Source organism: Piliocolobus tephrosceles, chromosome 3, assembly GCF_002776525.5.
Source record: "Piliocolobus tephrosceles isolate RC106 chromosome 3, ASM277652v3, whole genome shotgun sequence".
Classification (NCBI taxonomy): domain Eukaryota; kingdom Metazoa; phylum Chordata; class Mammalia; order Primates; family Cercopithecidae; genus Piliocolobus; species Piliocolobus tephrosceles.
The window spans coordinates 182,335,668-182,361,943 of NC_045436.1; the positions used below are offsets into that span (position 1 = coordinate 182,335,668).

Below are 26,276 nucleotides of genomic sequence, written 5' to 3' on the forward strand. Positions count from 1 at the left end.
GGGTGGAGGGTTGAGGGGTGGAACGGTGGAGACGTGGAGGGGTGGAGGGGTGGACGGTTGAGGGGTGGAGGGGTGGGGGGGTTTTCTCGACAGTTAATTGGTCATGGTGAGGGCTGAGGAACAGCTGGTGTGGGGGTTCACAGCTGTGGGGCTTCATTTGGGTGTCCCGGGCAGAGGTTCTTCCCTGGCTTCTTCGCGGTGCTGTTGGATTCCTGGTGCCGGAGCGAGGAGTCTCAGGCTTTAACGGAAAGCTGGCCCTGGAGAGGCCCAGGGCGGCGCCTCAGACACCTGGTCCTCACCCCTGCACGATCCAGCCTCTGTCCAGCTGAAGTCTGCATGTGGCCACTGTCTCCTGGAGATCTGCTGATATCTAGGAGGCAAATGCACCTGGGTCTCCACGGCTGAGTGTGGGGGCTGTAGGGGTAGGGAGCTGGCTGCCTGGGGTGGTCTGTCTTGGGAACTGGAGCTTAGAGCCTAGCTTATGTCCTTGGTTCAGCTGTGTGGGGAGGGAGGCAGTAGGAGCTGGACTGGGCTTCCCTCCCTTGCTGGGGCCCATAGGGCGGGGCTGGTCCTCTCTGGCCTGGCCGTGCTGCCTGTCCTTCCATCTGTCCCGCCACCTGCCTGCTCCCGTCGTCCCTGCCGCATCTTGGCCGAGACTGTGATGCTGCTGCCCTGGAGTGACAAAGTGTCTCTTTAAGGTCCCCACCTGCAAGATTCATGTCATATTTGGCAAACAAGAGTGTGAAAGGGATCCAGTCCTGGGTCCTTACCCCCTCTTTCCCCACATAGATGCCAGAGGATCCTAGTGACACCTGGACTGAGATCTGGCTCCTTGTCATTCAGCGATGTGGCCTTGGCCATGAGTTACCTTCAGGAGCGTCAGTCTCCTTGTCTGGGTGGAAGGTGCAGTGTGATGGACTGTGCTTCTGTGCCCTGTGCAGGGCTTGGAGCCCCAGCCCTCCTGGGCCTCAAGGTGGCTGGGCCTGCCCCAGTGGGTGGTGTAGTGCGAGTAAACTCTGAGCCTGGTGGCCAGCCCTCGTAACTGCCTAGAAACACTCCAGGGTCATCACATGTGCGCACTGCGTCTCTCACCCTGCACGTGCCTCCAACGTGCACCTCCCGCCTGCAGCCACAGCTCACATTAGGGACCAGGCTGAATGAATTAACAGTTTAATCAGCTTTACAAAGTTAGCCCTCAGTCAGTCCATCCTTGTAATTTTGAATTGAGAGCTGCTTTGTTCATGCGTATTTTCTCCTGCTCTTTTTGAGGCTGTCCGTTCAGTAGTCATCTGACCTCCTGAACGAAATTCTTTCTTTACGGGTTTATGTCTGACTCCTTTTAACAGTGAACACTCTCACTGCTATGGATTTATCTTTGAGAAAATATTTACGTGGTGTGGTTTTTTTTTTGTTGTTTTTTTTGTTTTTGTTTTTGTTTTTGTTTTTGTTTTTGTTTTTTTGAGACGGAGTCTCGCTCTGTCGCCCAGGCTGGAGTGCAGTGGCCGGATCTCAGCTCACTGCAAGCTCCGCCCCCCGGGTTTACGCCATTCTCCTGCCTCAGCCTCCCAAGTAACTGAGACTACAGGCGCCCGCCAGCTCACCTGGCTAGTTTTTTTGTATTTTTTTTTTTTTTTAGTAGAGACGGGGTTTCACCGTATCAGCCAGGATGGTCTTGATCTCCTGACCTCGTGATCCGCCCGTCTCGGCCTCCCAAAGTGCTGGGATTACAGGCTTGAGCCACCGCGCCCGGCCACGTGGTGTGGTTTTAAAAGAGATTCCTATTAGGTTCTAATATATTATTTTACAATTTTTATTTCAAAAATTTTAACAAGGTGAGTACTTCCTATTTATATCAATTGATTCCCTCTATTGTGGACATTGTATTTAAGGACATTTAAAAACTTAATTTAAAATGAAATTGTAAAATGTCGTTGAACAAAGCTGGTGGATTCAAATCAAAGGGAGACGATTAGTCAGTGTTGGAACGTTAACCCCCCCACCACACCATTTATCCCTCCTGCCCACAGGCCCCCTTGAGGGTGAGCCCTGTCATGCCAGCCGGATTTAGCACTAGGTGATAAGTAGGTTGAGGTTATAATTGTTTGCTTTATACTCTGCATACTTAGAAATGGAAATTTAGTACCCCACATTTTCTTCTGGATTCTGTCGATCAGGACAGACTGCATTTTGGAGGCTGTGTGAATTCATTTCCTGGGACCCCTGCCTGGAGGTCTCTGCTCACAGTGAGGCGTCTGGGTGGGATGAGGGACGCAGTGAATAAAGATCCCTCCTGCTCCCGCCCCAGGCACCGCCGGGACCATGCGGGAACCTTGGCCTCTTCCTCTGAAATACTGGTCCTGAAGGGCCAGGACACTAGCTCAGGGGCTAACTCAGCTTTTCAAATAGCAGAGAGTTTCTGTGTGTGGGTGTGCGCGCGCGTGCGTGTGTGTGTGTGTGTGTGTGTGTGATTAGAGCTCTCTTTTTGCAGATGGTCAACACCTTTGTAGGTCTGGTTTTAAGGTCTTTACTGAAATCGAGGTACAGCGGCAGGGCGTTTGCTTGTGGGCACCGATGCCAAGTCAGCAGTGTGACTGTGGTGCCCGTCATGGTGTGGCACGAGATGGGGTGTGGCGAGTGTTGTTCCTTGTGGTTGTGGAGACACTCAGCGCTTCCCTGTTCTCGGGGGCGGTGACTTTGGACACACTGTTTGGGATGCCCGTTTCCCATGCGCGGGCAATTATACCGTTAGAGCCCATGGCCCCTAGACATCACGGAGGCATCCTCAAATCACAGAGAACCACGAATGGCCTCACAGATTGTAGACACCGTGCGCTTGCTCGGTGGGTAAAGGCTCCGAGGCTCAGGTCCAGGGCCCAAGGGGGCTGTCCTTCCAGGTGGATGGGGGTCCCCAGGGTCTTTCAGGGAAGCTTGAGCCCACCCCAAGGGCAGCTTCCTCAGAGTTGTACAGGCTCACAATTTGGGGTTTTACCTTGGAGGAGGGTTACCTGGCGGGGTCTGCTAAGTGGAAGTCAGGGCTCCCAGGCCCGCCTGCATGGCAGTGCAGCATGGAGGGGTCTGGCCGAGGGCTGGCTCCCCAGCCTGCTCCTGGGCCTTCCACGCAGGTCAGGCGGCCGCAACAAAGGACTCCAGACTCAGTGGCCGGAACAGTAGGAATTAATTTTCTCTCAGTCCTGGAGGCCAAAAGTCCAAGACTACTGTGTGGCAGGGCTGGGGCCCTCTGAGGCTGGGTCTTTCCTTGGCTTGCAGATGCTGCCTTTTGCCAGTGTCTCCGCAAGGTCGGCCCTCCACCAAATATGCCTGTGTCCATACTGCCTCCTCGTATAAGGACTCCAGGTCTATTGGATCAGGGCCGCCCTGGCGACCTCATTTGACCCTAATGACTTCTTTAAAGATCTTATCTCTAGGCTGGGCACGGTGGCTTGCACCTGTAATCCCAGGACTTTAGGAGGCTGAGGCAGACGAATTGCTTGAGCCCAGGAGTTCCAGACCAGCCCGGGCAACATGGCAAAACGCCATCTCTACAAAAAATACAAACATTGGCTGGTGTAGTAGTGGCACCCACCTGTCTTCCTAGCTACTCAGGAGGCTGAAGTGAGAGGATCACTAGAACCCGGGAGGTGGAGGTTGCAGCGAGCTGTGATCACACCACTGCACTCTAGCCTGGGGGACAGAGCAAGACCCTGTCTCAAAAAAAAAGAAAAAAAAAGGGACATACTATTTCCAAACACAGTCACATTCTGACATTCTGAGTCCTGGGGATTAGGACTTCAATGTTTGAATTTGGGGGGTGTGGTCACAGTTTAGCTCATGATAAGGTCACACAGCAAATCTGCCTCATCCAACCCCTCCCCACCCACCCCACCAGTGAGCAGGCCCGGCAGTGCAATCTGTGTGCTCGGTAACACCTCAGCTCCATGGAAGACCATTCAGAGGCTTCAGCTGCCCCAGGAGGAAGGCAGGGAGCCCTGAGGCACACAGGCTGCCTTCTGCAGGTGAGAGTCGGCTTCCCTGCAGGGCACCAACCATCCCTGCTAACTGGAGCCAGGGCCAGGAGGGGTCAAGTGTCAGGCCCGTCCCTGAAGGGCTCCCTACCTCCCATGCCTTTTATTTTGGTGATGAGCGCCCCTTTCTAGCATTTACCCTGCCAAGTAGACAGACACATCACCCCTGTGGGAGCTCATCTTGACACTTGCTGCACTGGTCTCACATGTACAGGTGCATGCACATCTACACACGCATGCACATCCACACACGCACACATCGACACACGCACACATTCACACAGGCACACATCGACACATGCACACATTCACATAGGCACACATTCACACACGCACACATTCACACACGCACACATTCACACATGCACACATTCACACATGCATGCACATCCACACGCATGCACATCCACACACGCACACATTCACACAGGCACACATTCACACATGCATACACATCCACACGCATGCACATCTACACACACATGCACATCCACACATGCACACATTCACACACGCACACGTTCACACATGCATGCACATCCACATGCATGCACATCCACATGCACACATTCACGCATGCACACATTCACACACGTACACATTCACACATGCATGCACATCCACACACATGCACATCCACACACGCACATCCACACACACATGCACGTCCACACACACATGCACATCCATGCCTGCACATATATTCACACGCACACAGATATATGGACGCACATGCGTGTACACACGCACATGCACAATGCACAGATTCACATGCACACAGCCATGGACAGGTGCATGCGTGTACATATACACACTTGCACACACAGTGGTGGTTCTTGGCCTCTCCAGAGCACAGGAGAGGAAGTGTGTGAGTGAGCCGAGGGGACATGCATACACCCCATTCTTTGCTCAGAGGCTCAGTCCTCTCTTTGGTCTGGGGCTTTGTGTGATGACTGGGGCTTTCTGTGCGGCACCACGCTGCCATCAGCCTTTCATGCACCTGCGTTGCGGCTGAGCTGTCTCCTCTGCTTACCGAGCAGTGAGGGGCCCGTGTTGACCTGGCATTTCTGGGAACTCCTTGAGTGTTGTGAGGTTTTTGGTGCCAGGGCAGAGAATGATTCTGGGTTCCTTTCTGGCGGTTTCTGCGTGGCCCCTTGTCATGTCCTCTTTCTCAGAGCCGAGATTTAGCTTCCAGGAGGTGTCGTCATCCAGTGCCCTAAATTCAGTACCTGGCCTGTTTGCTGGGCCAGATGGTGTCTCATCAGTGAGCTGTGGTCGGGGCTGTGGGACACACATGGAGAGGGACTGTGAGGGCTCCGGTCCAGCTCAGTCATAGCCAGCCAGGTGTCTGCTGTGGGACCGTCCACACCAGGCCCCTGCTTCCCCCACCCTCCCATACCTACTGCTTTGAAGGGGAGCTGGCAGGTGTGGGGCCAGAAGGGAGCCGGTGGCTCTGCTGACCTGGACTAATGCCTGAGCTGGGTGTCAGGCCCCGTGGGTCTCATGCCGGCCTTGGGCAGGCTGCGAGCTCAGCCCCACCCCGAAAGGGGCCATGCTCCCTCCTGGTTGGGAAAGTGGCAGGAGGGCTCCTCTGCTCTCTGGTAGGAAGGTGCTGTTCTTGGCTCTTCCCCTCTTCCTTGGGAGCGAGGAGGGGCATTGGCAGGCCCCAGGTCCAGGTGAGGAAGCTGGTGGCCACCCCAAAGCGGGGTCAGAATTCTAGGGGAGGGGAAGCTGGCAGCCACCCCATAAGCCAGTCAGAATTCTGGGGACTGTGCTGGGCGCGGTGGCTTATGCCTGTAATCCCAGCACTTTAGGAGGCCGAGGCGGACGGATCATTTGAGGTCAGGAATTTGAGACCAGCCCGGGCAACATAGTGAAACCCTGTCTCTACTAAAAATACAACAATGAGCTGGATGTGGTGGTGCACACCTGTAATCCCAGCTACTCGGGAGGCGGGATGATGGCTTGAAGCTGGGAGGTGGAGGTTGCAGTGAGCTGAGATCACACCAGCCTGGGCAGCAGAGAGACTCCGTCTCAGAAAAAAAAAAAAAAAGGATTATGGGGGCCGCGTCTGAAGCAAAGGTCAAGGGCCCAGTTGCTCATCTGTAAGTTGACAGCTACAAGGCTTTGAAGGTGCAGCACTCCCTGGGGCTCGGGCCATGGGGAAGGGCCGGGAGGGGCCTTTTGGGCCTCACTTTCCCCGCCTCCCTCCTTTCCTTCCAGGCAGTAGAGCAGGAACGAGGTTAAGAGTGTCTCCTGCCTCCCAACCCCACGGTTCTTCTCATTTCATCACAGAGGGGTTGCTGGGTGACTGCGACCTTGTGGCTCTCCGGGGTTGGCTGGGCCCGTGGAGGGGATGTGTTTACTTCCAGAAAGGCGCGAGGCACAGGGACACAGCCGTGGTGCTGAGAGGGTGGAAGCAGATGGCAGCCAGTGCCCACCGTCCATCTCTGTGCCTCTGGCATCTGTGAGCGTGTCAACGGCCGGGCGGGGCGGGGTCTGGGTCTGTCTTGCTCTGGGCTGTGTCCCATGTCCAGATCCGCTCCTAGCAGAGTGGACGCTCAGGCAGCATCTGCCAGGGAGTGAGTGGGTGCAGAGGCTCTGTCAGCCTCCTGTGAACAGTCCCAGGGAAGGCTTCCCATTGGCTGCCCAGGTCACAGGTGCATGCAGCCATTGCTGGAGCCCACGCAGGGGGCAGTGGATGGCCTCCTGTGGGTCCGCCGAGCCTCCCTGGGGTTTGCTCTCCTCACCCCCGGGGTCTGGGCCAGCGTCTTGAGCTGACCCAGAGAGAGAGGACTGGAGGACCAGGAAAGAGTCGGGACAAAGTGGCCCTGGCCAAGGCCACACAGAGGGGAGGGGCAGCAGGCCAGAGCACATGGAGGAAACGCCCCGGTGGAGATGGGAGTCTGCGGGGAACGCTGCCGGCACGTTCGCACTGTGTGTGATTTGCTATATTCCCCTCTCCTCTGTCTTTCTCTCTGTGATTATGAAGAGTCCCTTTTATAAAAATAGGTTCAGGCCAGGCACAGTGACTCATTTCTGTAATCTCAGCAACTTTGGGAGGCCAAGGTGGGAGGATGGCTTGAGGCCAGGAGTTTAAGACCAGGCTGGGAAACACAGGGAGACCCCATCTCTAGAAAGAAATTAAAATTAGCTGAATATAGTGATGTGTGCTTATTGTTTCAGCTACTTGGGAGGCTGAGGCAGGAGGATTTCTTGAGCCCAGGAGGCTGAGGTTGAGCCCAGTGAGCCATGCTCATGCCAGTGTACTCCAGCCTGGGCAACAGAGCTAGATCCTGTCTCAAAAAAATATATCGGCTGGGCATAGTGGGTCACACCTATAATCCCAGCACTTTGGGAGGCCAAGGTGGGTGGATCACAAGGTCAGGAGTTTGAGACCAGCCTGGCCAACATAGTGAAACCCCATCTCTACAGAAGATACAAAAATCAGCTGGGCGTGGTGATGGGCACCGGTAATCCCAGCTACTTGGGAGGCTGAGACAGGAGAATCACTTGAACCCAGGAGGCAGAGGTTACAGTGAGCTGAGATCTCGCCATCACACTCCAGCCTGGGTGACAGAGTGAGACTCTGTCTTCAAAATAATAATAATAATAATAATAATAATAATAATACACACACAAAAGGACTTCATCACTTTTCTAATGGGCTTCTCGGAATCCTGGAAACTCTGATCCAGGGGAACAAGCCGTTTGCATCCTAGGGCAGTGGGAACCTCACATGCCAAGGGAGGGTGGCTGTGCTGTGTGTGTAGAGCACCGAGGAAGCCGGCTGGGGTTGGGGTGGGTGGTGGTTGCAGTTGAAAACCAGCTTCTGAGCCCCCACGTGTTTGGTGAGAGGCGAGCCTCTGAGCATAGGGTTTCCTGCCACAGTGCACGGGCTTGTGGAAACTGGACTGAGACGCTGTGAAGTTTCTAGAGAACGAGGGGATGGCAAATTGTTGATGAATCATGGGAAATGGTTTATGATACACTGTCAATCATTCTTCACTTAAGTGGAGTAAATTTTATTGTGTTATTCTGGGCCACTTCATATATTGGTTTTGTGAATAAAAAAATATTTCCTGGCTGGGCACAGTGGCTCACGCTTGTAATCCCAACACTTTGGGAGGCTGAGGTGGGTGGATCACCTGAGGTCAGGAGTTCAAGACCAGCCTGGCCAACATGGTGAAGCCCAGTCTCTACTAAAAATACAAAAATTAGCCGGGCGTGGTAGCGGGCGCCTATAATCCCAGTTACTGGGGAGGCTGAGGCAAGAGAATCGCTTGAACCCAGGAGGTGGAGGTTGCAGTGAGCTGGGATCGCGCCATCACACTCTAGCCTGGGCAGCAAGAGTGAAACTCCATCTCAAAAAAAAAAAAGTCCTAAGAGCTGCTTTTGTCGCCTGGAGCACCTGGAACCCCACTCTTCCCGGAGCCCCTTTTTTGTGGGCTCTCCACCAGAGGGAGCGTGAGGACCTTGTGTCTGAGGTGCAGCGAAGGGTCTGGATTCCCCACAGTCCTGGGCTGAAACGCAGGGGGCCTGGGGACCCTCCACTCAGGGGTTGAGCCGGCAGCCTGAGCCTGGGCTTTAGCTGTTTCCCTCCAGATCCTGGTGTGGAAAGCTGAGGAAAGCGCCTGCTACTGCTCAGGGTGGAAGGCCCCAGGCAGAGCCCACACATGGCCTGGGGACAAGGGACAAGGCGGAGGCATCCCCTCCAGTTTCCCACCCACTCACGCCCCTGGCCCCTCTCTCCTGCAGAGGTCGGATCCGCAGCTGCTTGCCCGGTTCTACTATGCCGACGAGGAGCTGAACCAGGTGGCCGCGGAGCTGGACAGCCTGGATGGGCGGAAGGACCCCCAGCGGTGCACGCTGCTGGTCAGCCAGTTCCGCTCCTGCCAGGTGAGCCACGGGGCAGCAGAAGCTGGCTGGCCCGGCTGGGCACTGGACAGAGTGGCCTGTCCTCAGTAGACCAAGGCTTTGTCACCTGCTAGCCCCCTGTGGTGGCATTCTCAGGGTCAGGCGCTAGAGAAGCCAGGCCCAGGAAGAGGAACCATCCCGGGCAGGATGTGTGGGGTGGGTATAGCCGGGCTGGAAGTGAGAAACCGCGCGGGACACTTGGGGGAGCAGAGGCTGGGAGAGTGGGGGCAGGGGGTGCAGAGTGAGCTTCTGAGCCAAGGAGCAGCCAGTGTGGGAGGGGTGGGCCTGCCCAGGTGCTCGTGCAGAGCTTGGGTACCATGTGGCGGTCAGACTCTGCCGCTGACTCATGGCGCTGCCGGCATCTGCTGCATAATTGAGAGATGGCCCTGGAAGCTGCTGCTAAAAATATCGCGGCCGAGGTTTTCTTCCCAGTGCACCAAGCATTCAGAGGCATTTCCAGCACAATAGCAAACGGCATGGTGCAAAGTTTTATCCAGTGATGATGAGGGGCTTTCACAAAGTTCCGGAATGTTCTTGGTGTACTCTCCCTACAGGGTCTTGCTGAATCCTTGCGGCCGTGGGAGTTGGGGGCTGACCCATGCTCCTCCAACAGGGGGGGTCCATCCCTGTGTCACTGTGATCCTGAGAGTCCCACCCTGTGGGGGTCCTGCAAAGTGGCCGAGCTGGCTGCACCCCAGCCCTGGCTCTGGCCTGGCCCTGCTGCAGTGGGAACTGAGCAGCGTTAGGGCCCTGTGTGTGGCCAGGACAGCTTTTCTGGCCGGATCAGGCTCTGGGCTCGTTTTTGGGCTGTTCAGTGGCAGCCTCCACCTTCTGTGTGTTCAGATGTTCCAACAGATGTCCTGGGCCCCTCCTGGGACGACCTCTGTGGTGGGGAGAGTCCCTACCCCCAGGAGCTCAGGTTAGAAAGAGCCGCTGCCCAGAGGACAGGTGCTGGGGGCCCTGGAGCCTGGAGGAGGAGAGTGCCGCGGAGGAGAGGTGCTGACCTGCCCTGCGGCCCCACCGCTAAAGAAGGGAGGTCGGAGGCTGTTCCTCGTGGCAACCTTTGGGGAGGGGCTCTGTTCCCTTTACATGCTCTGTGACCTGTGTGCTTTTTTGTTGACTGATAGAGTTGATGATAAAGCCTGGTTTTAAGTGAGTTTGAGAGGTGGGGGGAGGGACGGGAGGGCTGCCAAGCTAGGTGGCCCCTTCTCAGGCTTCCCGCTGCCACAGGCTTTAATTGGGATGTGTCACAGTGAGAATTGCCCTGCAAGAAGGATCTGGAGGGGAGTGCTCCAGTACAGTTAGGGGCTTAAACACTCATGTTCTTCTCCTTGCTGCTGTGGTCTTTGAAGGAACTAAGAAGGTGTGGACACTGTCCAGGCCCCTTAGCATCATCTGATTCGGGCTCACTTCCATTCACTCAGCTTCAGCGCCCTGCCTCTGGCTCACCTCGCATCCCACTGGGTCCTTTGTGGCCCTTCTCTCTTCCACACCTCCCCCTCTTCCTCCCTCCTCCTATCTGCCCTTCCTCCCCCAGCCGCCTCCATGTGGGTCCCACGCCCAGTCCTTGGCCTCTTCCTGTCCGCCCCCCGACATGGCAGCCTCAGCCTGCTCCATGTCTGTGCTGAGCACCTCCAGGGAAGCCTCTCGGCCTCTCGTCCCCCCAGATTGGGGTATGCTCCCCGGTGTTCCTCCCAGCTCCCTGGGGGCATCTCACAGGGCCCACCTTACCCCCAGCACAGCTGACCACTGAACAACATGGTTTGAACTACACAGGTTCACTTATATATGCATTGTTTCAACCTAACTGGGATCGAAAATACAGTATTCTCAGGACACAAAACCCACATACACGGAGGGCTGTGCAGGTTCTGCTGGTCCAAGTGTGGGGCTTGAGTATGTGCAGATATGATATATGCTGGGGGTCCTGGCACCTGCCCGCTGCATATACTGAGGGATGGTTGCATGTCATGTCTTTTCATGACGTTATAAGTGGTATTGCTTATTACATGTCAGTTTTTAAAAATAAGCCAGAATCATAAACGAAGTATTTCCCTGAGTTCTGTGAGCCACTCTACAAATTAATCCAACCCCAGAAGGGGGTCATGGTAGCCCCAATTTATAGCCAGCTGGACAGAAGGACTTGGGATCAGCATCTGAAGGGGTGCCGTCTTGTGGGACTGAGCCCTCACCCTGTGGGGTCTCACTCTGTTGCCCAGGCTGGAGTGCAGTGATATGATCTCGGTTCACTGCAACCTCCACCTCCCAGGCTCAACTGATTCTCCTGCCTTAGCCTCCTGAGTAGCTGGGATTACAGGCATGCGCCACCATGTCCTGCTAATTTTTGTATTTTAAGTAGAGACGGGGTTTTACCATGTTGGCCGGGCCGGACTCGAACTCCTGAACTCAAGTGATCCACCTGCCCTGGCCTCCTAAAGTCCTGGGATTACAGGCGTGAGTCACCATGCCTGGCCCTAAATGTCAATTTTTGATTGTTTGGTGCTACTATATGGAAATACAAGTGACTTTTGTATATAGATGTGGTGTCCTAAAACCTTTCTGTGGACATCTAAATAATGGGTTTTTCCTACTTTCTACTCTCTGCTCTCACACAGTCACCCAACACTCCATGACCAAATGAGTAGGGTTTTCCCCACGCACCGAGTCATTCCCCAGCAGGTCCTGCAGGGGACAGCAGTGGGGGTCCTCTGTTCAACCCCATCTTGACGCTGTCCACCTGGAGTGACCTCAGACCCCACAGGGTGAGGGCTCAGTCCCACAAGACGGCCCCCCCATTCAGATGGCAATCCCAGGTCCAGGTGTGGTCTGTGCTTCTGTCCAGCTGGCTATAAATCGGGGCTCCCATGACCCGCTTCCGGGTTGGATCAATTTGTAGAGTGGCTCACAGAACTCAGGGCAACGCTCCATTCATGGTTCTGGCTTAGGAATAAAGGATGTAGTAACAGGTACAAATGAGCGGCAGATGAAGAGGTGCACCAGCCAAGGCCGGGAAGGGTCCCAAGGGCAGGAGCTCTGTCCCGTGGAGTTGGGGTGTGCCCTTCCCCTGGCAGGCGGATGTGCTCGCCAGTGCTCACCAGAGGAAGCTGTCTGAACCAGTCCTTTTGGGTGTTTGCAGAAAGCTGCTTTATGGAGCCATGATTGATTATATCATTGCTATTGGTGAGAACACTTCCCAATTCTTCAGTGCCTCTCCCCTCCCCGGAAGTTGGGGGTGGAGGCTGAAAGTCACAACCCTCTAACATGTCTTGATCTTCCCAGGGACCAGCCCCCCATCCTGAAGCTGTCGAGGGCCCCCCAGTCACCAGTGAACGCATATCACTCAGGAGAGTCCTAGGCTTTTTGGAGCTGTATGTCAGGAAATGGGAAGAAGACCAAACATATATTTTACAATATCATACTTTCTAAATTCACTTATTATTTCTGGCAGCTTTTTGTAGATTCTGTTACATGTTTTGCCAGTAAAGATAATCTTCACTTCTTCCTTTTCTATCTGGATGCCATGAGTGTGTGTGTGTGTGTGTGTGTGTGTGTCACCCTGTTGAACTAGCTAGAATTCCAGTACAAAGTTGAATAGAAATGGTGAGAGCAGACGTCTTTTGTTAATGATGGAAAACCGCATGCTTTCTCCCCAGAGATCAGTGTGATGTTAGCTGTAGGATTTTCGTAGCTACCCTTTGTCAGGCCAAGGCAGTTGCCACCTGCTCATCGCTTGCTAAGACTTCTTATTAGGAATGGATGTTAGATTTTTTTTCAGATGCTTTTTTTGTGTCAGTGGAGATTATCGTGTTATTTTTAATATGGTAAATTACATTGATGGTCTTTTTTTTTACTCAATAAATATTGACTTTTTTGTTAGTATCCACTCCATCACCCAACAAAAGCAGCATGCAGATGCCATGAGGGCAGGGCTGTGTGTACACACAACATTCACCAGTACATCCCAGTTCCTAGTACATAGTAGGCACTCAGTTATATCATTGAAACAGGGAACCCTTGGCTGATTCCTTTAAATTTTAATTTATTTTCTTTTTGAATAATGTGACTTATTCTTTTTTGCAGATGATAGCTATGATATCACAAAAACAAGCGTAAACTGTGTCAAGCTGCCGAAAGTTTGAATCTCATGCTAGTATATACATTTAGGCTTCTCACCATAGCTATTTTAGAGTTGTGATTATCTAGCACTGAAAGAAACTTTAGGCTCATCTGGTCCGATTCTCTTATTTCATGAATTAGAACATGAAATCCACTCAGATTGGGTGACTCATCCGTCATCACATGCAATAAACAGAAAACAAGGGGTCGTTTGCTGGAGGCCATAGCACCCAAAGGTCAGGGTAGCTGGAGCTCTTGGTGTCTTCTTGTCTTACAAAATGATGGAAGACACATCATTTTAGTTCCCTGGTAGAAAGAAGATCATAGAACCAGCTGGGTATCACAAATATGCCACAAAGATAAAAGACAGAATGTAGCCCTAAATAAAAATAGATTTTTAAAAATACAGAAGAGGTCAGACATGTTGCTAAGAAAATGCAGATGTTAGACCATATCCTTGACCATATCCATGGTTCACAGTCCTTATGAGAGCTTAAAAAATATAGATGCCAGGACCCAATCCCAGAGATTCTGCCTTACTTGGTTCAGGAAGAGCATAAGCATACACTGATTGATTTCTGAATGTTAAAAAAAAATTGGCTGGGTGCAGTGGCTCACGCCTGTAATCCCAGCACTTGGGGAGGCCAAGGTAGGTGGATCATGAGGTCAGGAGATGGAGACCATCCTGGCTAACACTGTGAAACCCCGTCTCTACTAAAAATACAAAAATTAGCTGGGTGTGGTGGCGGGCGCCTGTAGTCCCAGCTACTTGGGAGGCTGAGGCAGCAGAATGGCCTGAACCCGGGAGGTGGAGCTTGCAGTGAGCCGAGATCGCGCCGCTGTACTCCAGCCTGAGCGACACAGCGAGACTCCGTCTCGCACACACACACACAAAAAGTACTCCTACATTCCTGGGATAAATCCCACTTGTTCATGGTACATTATCCTTTTTTGCATTATTGAATTCAGTTTCCTAAAATTGTGTTAGGATTTTTTGGATCAGTGTTCATGAGGGATATGGGCCCATAGTCTTTGTCTGATTTTGGTATCAAGACAATGTCATAGATGAGTTGAGAAGGATTCTGTCCTCTTCAGTTTTTTGGAAGAGTTTGTGTAGTATTAGTTCTTCTTAAATGTTTGGTCGAATTCACTATTAATCTATCTGGACCTGGTAGAATTCACTACTAATCTATCTGGAACTGGAGTTTTTCTTTGTAGGAAGATTTTTAACTACAAATTTAATTTCTTGAATAGATACAGGGTTTTCACATTATTTCAGAAATTTCTTCTAGAGAGAGATTTGGTAGTTTATGCCTTTTAAGAAATTTCATCCAAGTTGTTGAATTTATTGGCATTAGTTGTTCATAAAATTTCCTTATAATCCTTTAAATATAAGTAGGATCCACAGAGATGTCACCTCTCTCATTCCTGTTATTAAGTTGTGTCTTCTGTTGTCATTCTGAACATTCTGTGTTGATAGAGTTTTATCAATTTTACTGATATTCTCAAAGGAACTATTTTTTTTTGAGACGGAGTCTGGCTCTGTCACCCAGGCTGGAGTGCAGTGGTCGGATCTCAGCTTACTGCAAGCTCCGCCTCCCGGGTTCACACCATTCTCCTGCCTCAGCCTCCCGAGTAGCTGGGACTACAGGCGCCCACCACGTCACCTGGCTAGTTTTTTGTATTTTTAGTAGAGACGGGGTTTCACCATGTTAGCCTGGATGGTCTCGATCTCCTGACCTCGTGATCCGCCCGTCTCGGCCTCCCAAAGTGCTGGGATTACAGGCTTGAGCCACCGCGTCCGGCCAAAGGAACTATTTTTAACTTCATTGATTTTCTGTATTGCTTTAATCTTTTCTCTTTTTAAATTTCTGCTCTGATTGTTGCTATACCTTTCTTCTGTTTGCTTTGGGTTTCATTTACTCCTCTCTCTCTAGTTTCTTTTTTTATTTTTATATGGTAGGCTTCAAAACCATATAAAATATATACGGTTTATAGTTTTTTATAGTTTCTTAACATGGCAACTGAGGTTAGAGAATGAATGCCTTTCTTCTTTTCTAATTTAGGCATTTAGTGGTTTAAATTTCTCCCTAATTGCTGCTTTAGTGGTATTCCATAAGTTTTGATATGTTGTATTTTTACTTTCATTTCATTCACAATACTTTGTGATTTCCTCTTTGATTTTGTGTTTGATTCATGAGTTATTTAAAAGTGTGTTATTTAGTTTTCAAATATTTACGGAATTTTCTAGAGATCTTTCTGTTAATGATTTCTAATTAAATTCCGTTGTGGTCAGAGGATATACTTTGTGTGACTTGGATTATTTTTACACGTATTGAGGCTTGTTCTATGGCCCAGAATTTGGTCTTTCTTGGTATATGTTCCATATACAATTGGGAATCCTGTGCCTCTGGCTGTTGTTGGGTGGAAAGTTCTGTAAATGTTAACCACATCAGGTTGTTTTAACAGCATTGCTAAGATTTACTATGTCCTTGCTGATTTTCTGTTTACTTTCTATGTCTTATCAGTTGAGAAAGGTACTGAAGTTTCCGACTGCAATTGTGGATTTGTTTATGCCATCTTACTTCATGCCGTTGGAAAGTCTATTATTAGGTTCATAAATGTTAATGATAGTTATGTGCTCCTAATAAATTGACCCCTTTATTATTAGGAAATGACTTTTTTTTGGTCCTTGGTAGCACTCTTCGCTCTGAAACCTACTTCAATATTCGTGTAGCCACTCCAGCTTTCTTTTGATTGGTGTGAACATGATATAACTTTTAAAAAGTCCTTTGACTTTTAACTTATCTGTGTCTTTGTGTGTGAAGTGGGGATCTTGTAGGCAGCATATAGTTGGCTCTCTTTTTATTATACAATCTGAAAATCTCTGTCTTTTATTTGGGGTTTTTAGATCATTTTTGTTTAATATATCTTTGATAGAGTTAGATTTAAGTATCATTTTGCTATTTGTTTTCTGTTTGTCCCATCTTTTATTTATTCCCCTTTCCTCTTTTTTCCTTCTTTTTTTATTAATTGGCTTCAGTGATTTCATCTCTTAATTTTTATGTATTCTATTTATTTTTTATGATTCTGCTTTGTCTCCTTTGTTGGCTCATTAACCAGAACTCTTTGTTTTGTTATTTTAGTGGTTGCTTTAGGGTTTATAATAATTGTCTTTAATTACAGATGCCTTCAAATTACATTATACAACTTCACATAGAGTATAAAGACCTTCCAGTAAGTCACTTCCATTTCTCCTACTGGACCTTGTGCTATTGTTGCCATACATTTTACTTTTGTATGTTATAGACTCACACTATGTTGTTAGGGTATTTTTTTCATTTAAATGGTCAATTTTTAAAATTAAAATTTACAAAATTAAATAGTAAAAAAGGATCTTGTATATTTACTGTGTAGTCACCATTTCCAGTGCTATCTTTTCCCTTGTATAGATCTCTATTTCCATCTGGTGTCATTTTCTTTTTGCTTGAAAGAATTTCTTTAGCATTTCTTATAGTGCAAGTCTACTGGTCACGAATTCTTTCAGCCTTTGTTTGAATGAAAAATTATTCTACCTTTGATTTTGAAAGATAGTTTTGCTGGGTACAGAATTCTAGGTTGATATTATTTTTCCCCTCAATACTTTTAAGATGTTTCATTCTCTTCTCACTTGTATTATTTTGGATGAAAAATCTAATGCCATTTTTGTCTTTGTTCCTTGTGTGTAACATATCTTTTTGCTCTTGCTACTTTAAAGATTTTCTGTTTTTATTGCTTTTGATCAATTTGATTATGCTGTAATTTGGTATAGTTTTAAAAAATGTGTCTTGTGCTTGGGGTTCATTTACTTGGTTCTGTGAGTTTATATTTATTAAATTTGGAAAAATTTTGACCATTGTTCCTTCAAATATTTTTTTCAATCTCATTCCTCCTCGTTTTGGGACTTGAATTACATTCATATGTGACCTTTGAAGCTGTCCAACAGTTCATTGATGATCTATTATTATTTCTGAATCATTGGGATAGTTTTAGTTGCTGTCTTCAAGTTTACTGTTCTTTTCTTCTGAATTATCAAATCTGAGGTTAATCTCATGCAGTATATTTTTTCATCTCAGACGCTGTAATTTTCATCTCTAAATCACGTCAGGACTTTTAGTTTCTTCATTGTCTCTAGTTAACTTTTTGAACACACGGGAATCAGTTATAACAACCGTCTTAATGTCCCTGATCATCTTTGTCAAGTCTGGGTTGATTTTGATTGATTGCTTTTCTTTTTAGTCATGGGTCGTATTTTCTTCGTTCTTTGCAAGCTTGGTAATTTTTTTTTGCTCATGTTGCCCAGGCTGGAGTGCAACAGCACAATCTCAGCTCACCGCAATCTCCGTCTCCTGGGTTCAAGCGATTCTCCTGCCTCAGGGCCTGTTTTCTTCCTCCAAGGGCCTCTTTCAGCCAACATTGAGATGATCCATGTACCAAATACTGCATTCTGCTGCGGTTGCTGCATCCAACTTTTGATGGATAGTGACATGCTATTCCATGCCTGGGATTACAGGCACGCACCACCACGCCTGGCTGATTGTGTATTTTTAGTAGAGACAGAGTTTCTCCATGTTGGTCAGGCTGGTCTCGAGCTCCCGACCTCAGGTGATCCACCCACCTCGGCCTCCCAAAGTGCTGGGATTACAGGCGTGAGCCATGGCACCTGGCCAAACTTGGTAATTTTTTTATTGGGTACCTGACATAGTGAATTTCACCTTGCTAGGGGCTATTTTTATATTACTGTAAATATTTTTGGTTGTTCTGTGATGCAGTTTAGTTACTTAGAAACAGTTTATTCCTTTGGGTCTTATTTTTTAAGGTGTTAGGCAGGAGCAGAGCTGTGTTTAGTCTAGAGTTAACTGCTGTTCACATGGAGGCAAGACACTTCTGGGTACTCTACTCGATACTTTGTGAATTGTGAGCGCTCCTACTACTCCAGCCTTCTGGAGCACTCCTGCCCCTGCTCCCTGGAATCCTTCAGGTGCTTCTTTCCCGGCCTTCGGTCATCTCCCCACAGGCATGTGTTGATCAGTTCTCGGCTGAACCCTTGAGACCCTCCCCAGATCTCCAGGGTTCTCTCTCTTCTCTGCCTCCTGCTCTCTGAATCCGAACTGCCTTGGTTCCATCCGAGTTCCCTGTCCCTGTTCCATGACTTGTAACTTTCCTCAAGGCAGTGAGCTGAGGCCGTCGGGGGGCTCACCTTGTTTATTTCCTGTCTCTTGGGGATCACTGTCCTTTGTGGCCCGATGTCCAGTGTCATGGGAATCACTGTCGTTGGGAGTGGGGTACATTGGGTTCCTATTACTCCATCTTGGCTGGAGTTAGAAGTCCTAGCACGTGTTTGTTGCAGTATACTGTGTGTGAGGCACTGTTCTAGGCACTGGAGACTCATCAGTGAGTAACAGAAGACCCTTCCCTCAGGCAGGTATGTTCTGGTAGACCAGGAAGGGCAGGCAATGAATCCAAGCATGGCCACTAAAGTCTCCTCAGCCTTAGATAAGCCGTGCCACGGGGCTGAGCCTCAGATCCTGGACTCTTCATCATGGCCGGTGTTTACTGTGCGCTGCCTGTTGCTGTGATTGTGCTATTGTTTGCTCATTTGTTTGTTGAATCATGAGCAAGGGACCTTCCTACCCAGAAAACCTTTTAAAAAGAAGTGACAGTAGTACCACTTGTTGGTTGAATTTTGTTTTTATTTTTTATATTATAAAGGCTTAACATTTTTCTGACACTGCAGAATTTCCTTCAGAGTTTAGTGCATTGATTTCTTGCCTGAGAAGGGTCATGCTTCCCCACTCGTAGTGAGTTTTCATATCTCTTCCTAAGAAAAATGAAAGTCAAGCCTCGGAGGGCAGAAAGGAGGGATGGCCAAGGGTGAGAGTGTCAGTTCGTGTGCTCTTTCCGGAAAGCCACTCGGCAGTGTCTCATCAGAGCCTGGAAATGCAGTTTGCACTTTTGACGTTGTAATTCCATTTCTAGCAAGCAGTGGGTCCCGAGGAAGTAATCCACAATCGGAGCGCCGTGCACCACAGTAGTGAGGGCAGCACTGCGTGGAGGTGGAGGATTAGGCGTCGTCAGTGTCCAGCAGAAGACAAAGGAGTCAGTTAACAGGACCGTCTATATGCTGGAATAGCATGTCACCATCCATCAAAAGTTGGATGCAGCAACCGCAGTAGAACGCAGTATTCGGTACATGGATCATCTCAATGTTGGCTGAAAACAGGCCCTTGGAGGATGAGAATTAGAAAGAACTGTGTCCCACCTGCAGTCATATTTCCCCACTTCTCTCCTTTCCCATTGATTCCAGTTTTCCTAGGATGAATGTGTATTGATTTCATATTTAACAAATTAAAGGCAAAAGTTAAGCTTCCAGTGTTTTGGTAATCTACAGAATGAATAGTCAATGTTTAAAGAATAGGGCAAGTTTACAGAAAAGGATGGAATGCAATTTAAGATGTAAAAAAATGGGCTTCTTTCCCTCATATACACAAAGTGTTCAAAACAGTCTGTTATACTTTATATTTTGAACATAAGGAAATAAAGTAAAATAATTTTAAAGAGTCTTTAAAATAGAAGCTGCTTCCAGGGATGCTGGCTTACTCTGGTAATCCCAGCCACTCGGGAGGCTGAGGCTGGAGGATGGCTGGAGCCCTGGAGTTTGAGGCTGTCGTAAGCTATGATTGCACCACTTCACTCCAGCCTGAGTGACAAAGCCAGACCCTGTCTCTAAAAATAAACAAAAAGTCAGAAGTTGCTGTGTATTGAGGCTTACAGAAGGGGACCTGGCTGATCAGAGAGGCGAAGTGACCTGTCCCTGGTTGAACAGCCATGAGGGGTGGAGTCAGGGTCTCCACTTTGTGAAAGCCGCACCCCCTCCAGTGCAGACTGACTTACGCGTTGCTGTGATTGATCTGCTGGTTCCAGAGGAGGTGGGAGGGGCCGCTACCTGGATGGAAGAGCAGGACCCAGCTGTGCCTGGCCTTGATGTAACTGCAGTCTTCCGACCCTAAGATGTGGTCTGTGTCCCTGACTCTACAGAGGAGTGCACTGAGCTTCAGGGAAGACGAGGGCTTTGCAGGTCCCCAGCCGGCTGAGAGTTCGTCTGAGCCCATGGGTCCTATGGTTGCCACTCTTGTTGCCCCGGCTGGAGTGCGGTGGCACAATCTCGGCTCACTGCAACCTCCGCCTCCCTGGTTCAAGTGATCCTCCTGCCTCAGCCTCCCTAATAGCTGGGATTACAGGTGTGAGCTACCACGCCCTGCTAATTTTTGTATTTTTAGTAGAGATGGGGTTTCGCCATGTTGGCCAGGCTGGTCTCGAACTCCTGACCTCAGGTGAACCACCCGCCTCGGCCTCCCAAAGTGCTGGCCTTATAGGCATGAGCCACGACGCCCAGCCTCCTCTATCACTTTAATAATAATCCTAAAAAACAGTAACATGCACCGTGCGTGTTTTCCAGCAGTACATGGCGGCCGCCAGCTGGACACAGCGATTGGCGCACTTTCTCCTGTCTTCTGTTTCAGGACAATGTGTTGAACATCATTAACCAGATCATGGATGAGTGCATCCCCCAGGACCGTGCCCCCAGAGATTTCTGTGTCAAGTTCCCCGAGGAGATCCGGCACGACAACCTGGCCGGCCAGCTGTGGTTCGGTGCCGAGGTAGCGGGTGGCCACCTGGGTTCAGAGGTCCTGATGTGGGGTGGCATCTAGCCGTGTCCTTGCAAACCTTGTGAATGGGTGCCTGCAGGTGCTGGGACCTGGTGTCCCCTCCAAGAGCTCTGTCCACTCTGGGTTCCATGGCGTGGTCTGAGCCTGGTAGGCGGCACACCCTTGGAGGATCTGGGAAAGCCATGAACTAGTGCCCCCCAAACTGTATACACAAATGAAATTTCCCATGTGATGTTTATGCGGTTCTCAGGCCCCCAGACAGCCAGGACCTAAAAGTGGTTCTTAATGGCAGTAATGCCCACATCAGGAACAAGTGTTCCCCTCCCGCCCTGCAGCACGGGCAGCAGCGGGGGCTGGGGAGCTGTGCCGCAGCCCCACGCAGGCCACATCTGGCCTGTCATCTTCATCTCCCAATGAGGAAACTGAGACATTGAGAGGAAGGCGCCCTTCGAGATGGCAGGAACAGTCTCCCCCAGGCCCCCACCATGCGGACCTCCCAGCCTCCTCCCCTTGCCGTGCTCCGGAGCCTGACCTCGGCCCCAACATTACCGCCCTCTCTGTTGTCCCGTCCCCCCCCCCCCCCCCCCCCCCTCTGTTGTCCCGTCCCCACCCTCCCCGCCTCCCTCTCTAGGAATCCCTGGGGTGTGGGGTCTTCATCCCACACCGCCCTGTCCCTGTGTCCACCCTGCCCACCCCACCTCTGAGCCACTTGGTTGGGGTGTCCTCTGCCGAGGCTTGGGTTAGTTACGGGGGCCTGCGGGCAGGCTCTCTCTCCTCCCCATCCTCAGTTTCCACCTCCGTGGAGTGGGTCCTGGGGCAGTCATGGGATGGAGCGGGTGCTGTGCCTGGCTGGCCTGGCAGGGGCATGCATGCCCAGTGGCGGGCACAGCTCCTTGTGTGGTCCTGGTGCCCCAAGCTCAGAGCCCACCCGTAGCATGGACCTGGGCAATCAGTAGCTGTCTCATTCTGTCACCTGGGAAATGGCTGCTTGTCCTGCGTCACTTGATCATCTCTGAGAGGACAGCAGGTGGATTGGTTGTATCCTAACCCTGGTGAGGCCCTGGCCTCTAGACGAGCCTCCCTGTGACAACAGGTCCACCAGGGCCGGGACTCAGCCCCCGTGCCAGAGAGCGGCTTGATGAGATTCCCAGTTGCTGAGCGCACACTGGGGAGCTGCCTGGCAGTGCCCAGGGCAGACGTGGGTGGATTTGTGGGTGCGGAGGAGCCTGCCTTACCTGCCCAGGAGCCCACGGACTCACATACTGATGAGTCTCCGTTCCGGGGAAGGTTGCGTTTCTCTGGCTGTGAGCAAGTTGACCGTCGCGTCTGTGGCTCCCTAGACAGGCTGGGGCCTCAGGGCCCAGATCAGCCTGGCTGCGTCATCCCTGGGAGCACAGACCTGGATGTGGAGTCTGGAAGCTCCAAGCTCCCTGACCTTCATCCCTGTGGCCTGGAAGGGGAGGGGAAAAGAGTCACATGACCAGGGTTCCTCCTGCATTGAGCCCCCAGACCCAAGAGCCTCAATCCACCCTCCCGTCCCCCCCCCTCCCCCCCCCTGACCTCCCCTGCCCTCCCTTGCCCTGTCCTCCCCTCCCCTCCCCTCTCCTCTTCTCCCTTCCCCTGCCCTGCCCTCCCTGCTCCTGGGGCCCAGCGAGGACCCCGTGGGTCACGTTGGGGGACATTGGTTATCGCCCTCACGATTGCTCTGAATATAAGAAAAACCTCCTGCTGGGAACACGAGCTGGCCTGTGCTCCAGGGCGAGAAGAGGGGCCCCGAGGTGCGCAGTCAGGTTGCCCGGGAAGGTGGCCCCTGAGAGCCTGGCCCCCGCCCCGGGCCCCTCCCTGAGCGTGTCCCCTCCCACAGTGCCTGGCCGCCGGCTCCATCATCATGAACCGGGAGCTGGAGAGCATGGCCATGCGCCCGCTGGCCAAGGAGCTGACGCGCAGCCTGGAGGACGTGCGGGGCGCCCTCCGCGACCAGGCGCTGCGGGACCTGAACACCTACACGGAGAAGATGAGGGAGGCGCTGAGGCACTTCGACGTCCTGTTCGCCGAGTTCGAGCTCAGGTACTGCGGCTGTGGGTCCACAGCCCTGGCTGTATGAGCTCGGGGACGGTTGTGCCACCTTCCGGGGCTCACCCTGATACTTCAAGCTGGAAAATTCCACAGAGGGAGGAGCCAGGCGGGTTCTGGGCCACCTGTGGGTGGGGTTAAGCCCTGGAGAGCACAGCGTGGAGGTGATGGGGGGCATCTTTCCAGGGAGTGGGATGAGCATAGGGAACACAGGTGGGGATCTGGCCGCCATGGGCTTCCAGGGGAAGGGCTTTGGAGAGGCCCAAGGGGCCAGGAATGAATGATGCCTCTGGAATGAATGAGACCTCACAGGAGGTGAGAAGAAAAGGGAGGCAGCCAGGCTGGTGCGGTGGCTCACGCCTGTAATCCTGGCACTTTGGAAAGCCGAGGCGGGCGGATCACCTGAGGTCAGGAGTTCAAGACCAGCCTGGCCAGCAAAGTGAAACCCCGTCTCTACTAAAAATACAAAAATTAGCTGGGCATGGTGGCGCACACTTGTAATCCCAGCTACTTGGGAGGCTGAGGCAGGAGAATCGCTTGAACCCTGGAGGCGAGGGTTGCAGTGAGCCGAAATAGTGCCATTGCACTCCAGCTTTGGCAACAAGAGCACAAAAAAAAAAAAAAAAAAAAAAAAGAGGCCGGATGCTGTGGCTCACGCCTGTAATCCCAGCACTTTGGGAGGCCGAGGTGGGCAGATCACAAGGTCAGAAGATCCAGACCATCCTGGCTAACACGGTGAAACCCCGTCTCTACTAAAAAAATATACAAAAAATTAGCCAAGCGTGGTGGTGGGCGCCTGTAGTCCCAGCTACTCGGGAGGCTGAGGCAGGAGAATCGCTTGAACCTGGGAGGCAGAGGGTGCAGTGAGCTGAGATCCAGTCACTGCATTCCAGCCTGGGCAACAGAGTGAGACTCCGTCTCAAAACAACAGCAAACAAAAAACGGAGGCAGATGGTGTCTGTGAAGGTTCCAATTAATAAAAACGTTTCATCTTGTAATCTACTGGCCCCTAGAAGGAGATCAACCGATGCATTAAGGGCAGTCCTCTCCAGGAAGTGAGAGCATGGACAATCGAGTTGTATTTTCTTATCTTCCCCAGATTTTCTAAATCAGTTTTCATAAGAAAAAATCAGAGTTAGTGATTTATTTATTTATTTTCTGAGATGGAGTCTCACTCTGTTGCCCAGGCTGGAGTGCAGTGGCGTGATCTCAGCTCACTGCAACCTCCGCCTCCTGAGTTCAAGCCATTCTCCTGCCTCCCAAGTAGCTGGGATTACAGGTGGCCGCCACCACGCCCAGCTAATTTTTGTGTGTTTTTAGTAGAGACAGGGTTTTACCATGTTGGCCAGGCTGGTCTTGAACGACTGACCTCAAATGATCTGCTGGCCTTGGCCTCCCAAAGTGCTGGGATTACAGGCATGAGATACCGCCCCTGGCCTAGAGTTAGTGATTTAGAAGAAAAGAAAGTGCTCTCATCTGGGGAAGGGTCGAACAAGCCATCACCTCTCACAGCCACTCACAGGCCTCCTGCGAGCCGCTGTGCCCAGCCTGGGCTGGCTTCCGTGGCTGTGGAGGTCCACGTGGGGCTGTGGATTGTTCACCCACCCATGCATACATTCATTCGTTTCTCTCTCGCCCATGAAGGCTGGTGCCAAGGTGGGGGATGGTCCTGCACATGGGCAGCACTGTGTCCAGGGTGGTCAGGCTCCGGGGTGAGCCCTGGGAGCTGGCACAACCGTCCCCCATGGACAGGGCTGGGGTTTCAAGGGAAGGCCTGCCTGTAGTAGGCCTGGCTGGCAGGAACTGTGTACTATGAAACTGCTGAAATGGGGTGGTGGTGTAGGGTGTGTGTGTGTGTGCGCGCGCGCGTGCGTGTGTGTATTTTAAGAGACAAGTTCTTGTTTTGTCACCCAGCCTGGAGTGCAGTGGCACCATCACTGTTCACTGCCGCCTCCAACTCCTGGGCGCAAGTGATCCTCCCACTTCAGCCTCCCAAGTAGCAGAGACTATAGGTGCATGCCACCACCACACACGACTTTTTCATTTTTTGTAGAGATGAGGTCTTGCTGTGTTGCCTCGAACTCCTGGGCTCAAGCAATCCTCCCACCGGAGACTCCCAAAGTGCTAGAATTACAGGTGTGAGGGCCCCCGCCCCCACCTTGCCCACTATTGCAGCTTTAATTGAAGATGCCCCACCCTCTGTTTTGGAGAGGCCCCGCCACGGCCCAGGTGCGGCCTAACAGGTCTCCCTGTGTTTGCAGCTACGTCTCGGCCATGGTGCCCGTGAAGTCCCCCAGGGAGTACTATGTGCAGCAGGAGGTCATCGTGCTCTTCTGCGAGACGGTGGAGAGGTGAGGACAGGGATGCTTCGGGGCTGGGGGCAGCATCTGCGGAGTCCCTGCCTCGCTCCAGGCCTGGGGTAGGGGGCAGCTCTGGGGGAACCTGCTGTGTCTTGGGAGTGCCCCAGATGGAAGACACTAGCCGTGTCTTCCCACATTACATCCGGCCTCTCCTCACAGGTGGGCAGAGGATAGAGGCCGCCCCTGCCTTCACCTCTGCCCGGCCCCCTTCCACCGCCCCATGGTCACTTTTCTGTCGGCCAGAAGGGCAGATCCTGCAGGTGAAGTCACGTGTCAGAGGACAAAAGCTGGAAGTCTCAGGCATGATGGGTTGGACATCCAAACCTTGTCACCTTCCTCACCTCCTAACTCCTCACCTCCTCAGTCCTCACCTCCTCAGTCCTCACCTCCCCAGGCCAGGATTGGGTTGTTGCTGGGTTTTAAGTCTGCTCAACAAGTGTTTCTTTTTTTCTTTTTTGGGGGGGTGGGGGCAGGGGGAAGCCATCAATATTCTTATCAGGCTTTGTACAGTAATTTGGAGTCTGGTTTTCTCAATGGACTTTGGGGCTAAGATGTAACCTTGTTGTTTCTCTTGTTCGAGTGGTACTATGGTGTTTGGAAGATTTGAAATTGACTAATATCACATTGTATGTTATTTTTAAAAAGCAAATTTTTACTATTTATGCTTTGAGAGATATTTCAAATTATTAGAAAATAAGATGACAGGAAATTCCTTTTATTTTGAAAAGTTGCGATGCCAGCAGGCCTGCTCACAAGGTGCAAGAAAAGCCCTCTGCAGACCCCGGCGGGGAGAAATAAAGCTGGTTTCTCAGGGAAGTGTTGAATTGTTTGGGGCAGTGTTTTTGTTCTGTGTTCATTCTTGACACTGGAGTTGTTTCGGTTTCCTGGCTGAGCAGAGCTGTCCTCTGGGTTGCCTTACCCTCTTTGCTGGGCATCATAGCTGTCCTCACACATCTTCCCTGCCCCTGCCTCCTGGGGCAGAGGTGGGGACTGGCAGATGGGAAGGTCAAGCTGGAGCCACCTGCCAGGGCATTCAGGGAAGTGCGTGGCCTTTTCCTGCAGCCCCAGCCCCTTGCACA

The 26,276-nt window shown here is 51.3% G+C and overlaps 1 protein-coding gene across 7 annotated transcripts in view; it reads left to right on the forward strand.

Moving 5' to 3' along the window:
* The window catches only part of ZFYVE28 (zinc finger FYVE-type containing 28), a 144,165-nt gene that overhangs the window by 56,052 nt on the left and 61,837 nt on the right, over window positions 1–26,276 (forward strand). For 4 of the 7 annotated variants that reach the window (XM_031935382.1, XM_031935383.1, XM_031935385.1 and 1 more), the window contains exons 2-5: window positions 8,781–8,921; window positions 20,618–20,755; window positions 22,629–22,831; window positions 25,099–25,188. In XM_031935382.1, the coding sequence (XP_031791242.1) occupies window positions 8,781–8,921; window positions 20,618–20,755; window positions 22,629–22,831; window positions 25,099–25,188 (572 nt within the window). Of the gene's footprint in view, window positions 1–8,780; window positions 8,922–20,617; window positions 20,756–20,808; window positions 22,543–22,628; window positions 22,832–25,098; window positions 25,189–25,356; window positions 25,498–26,276 lie in introns of those variants that run through there. The other 3 variants (XM_031935379.1, XM_031935384.1, XM_031935380.1) reach the window with 3 other exon arrangements.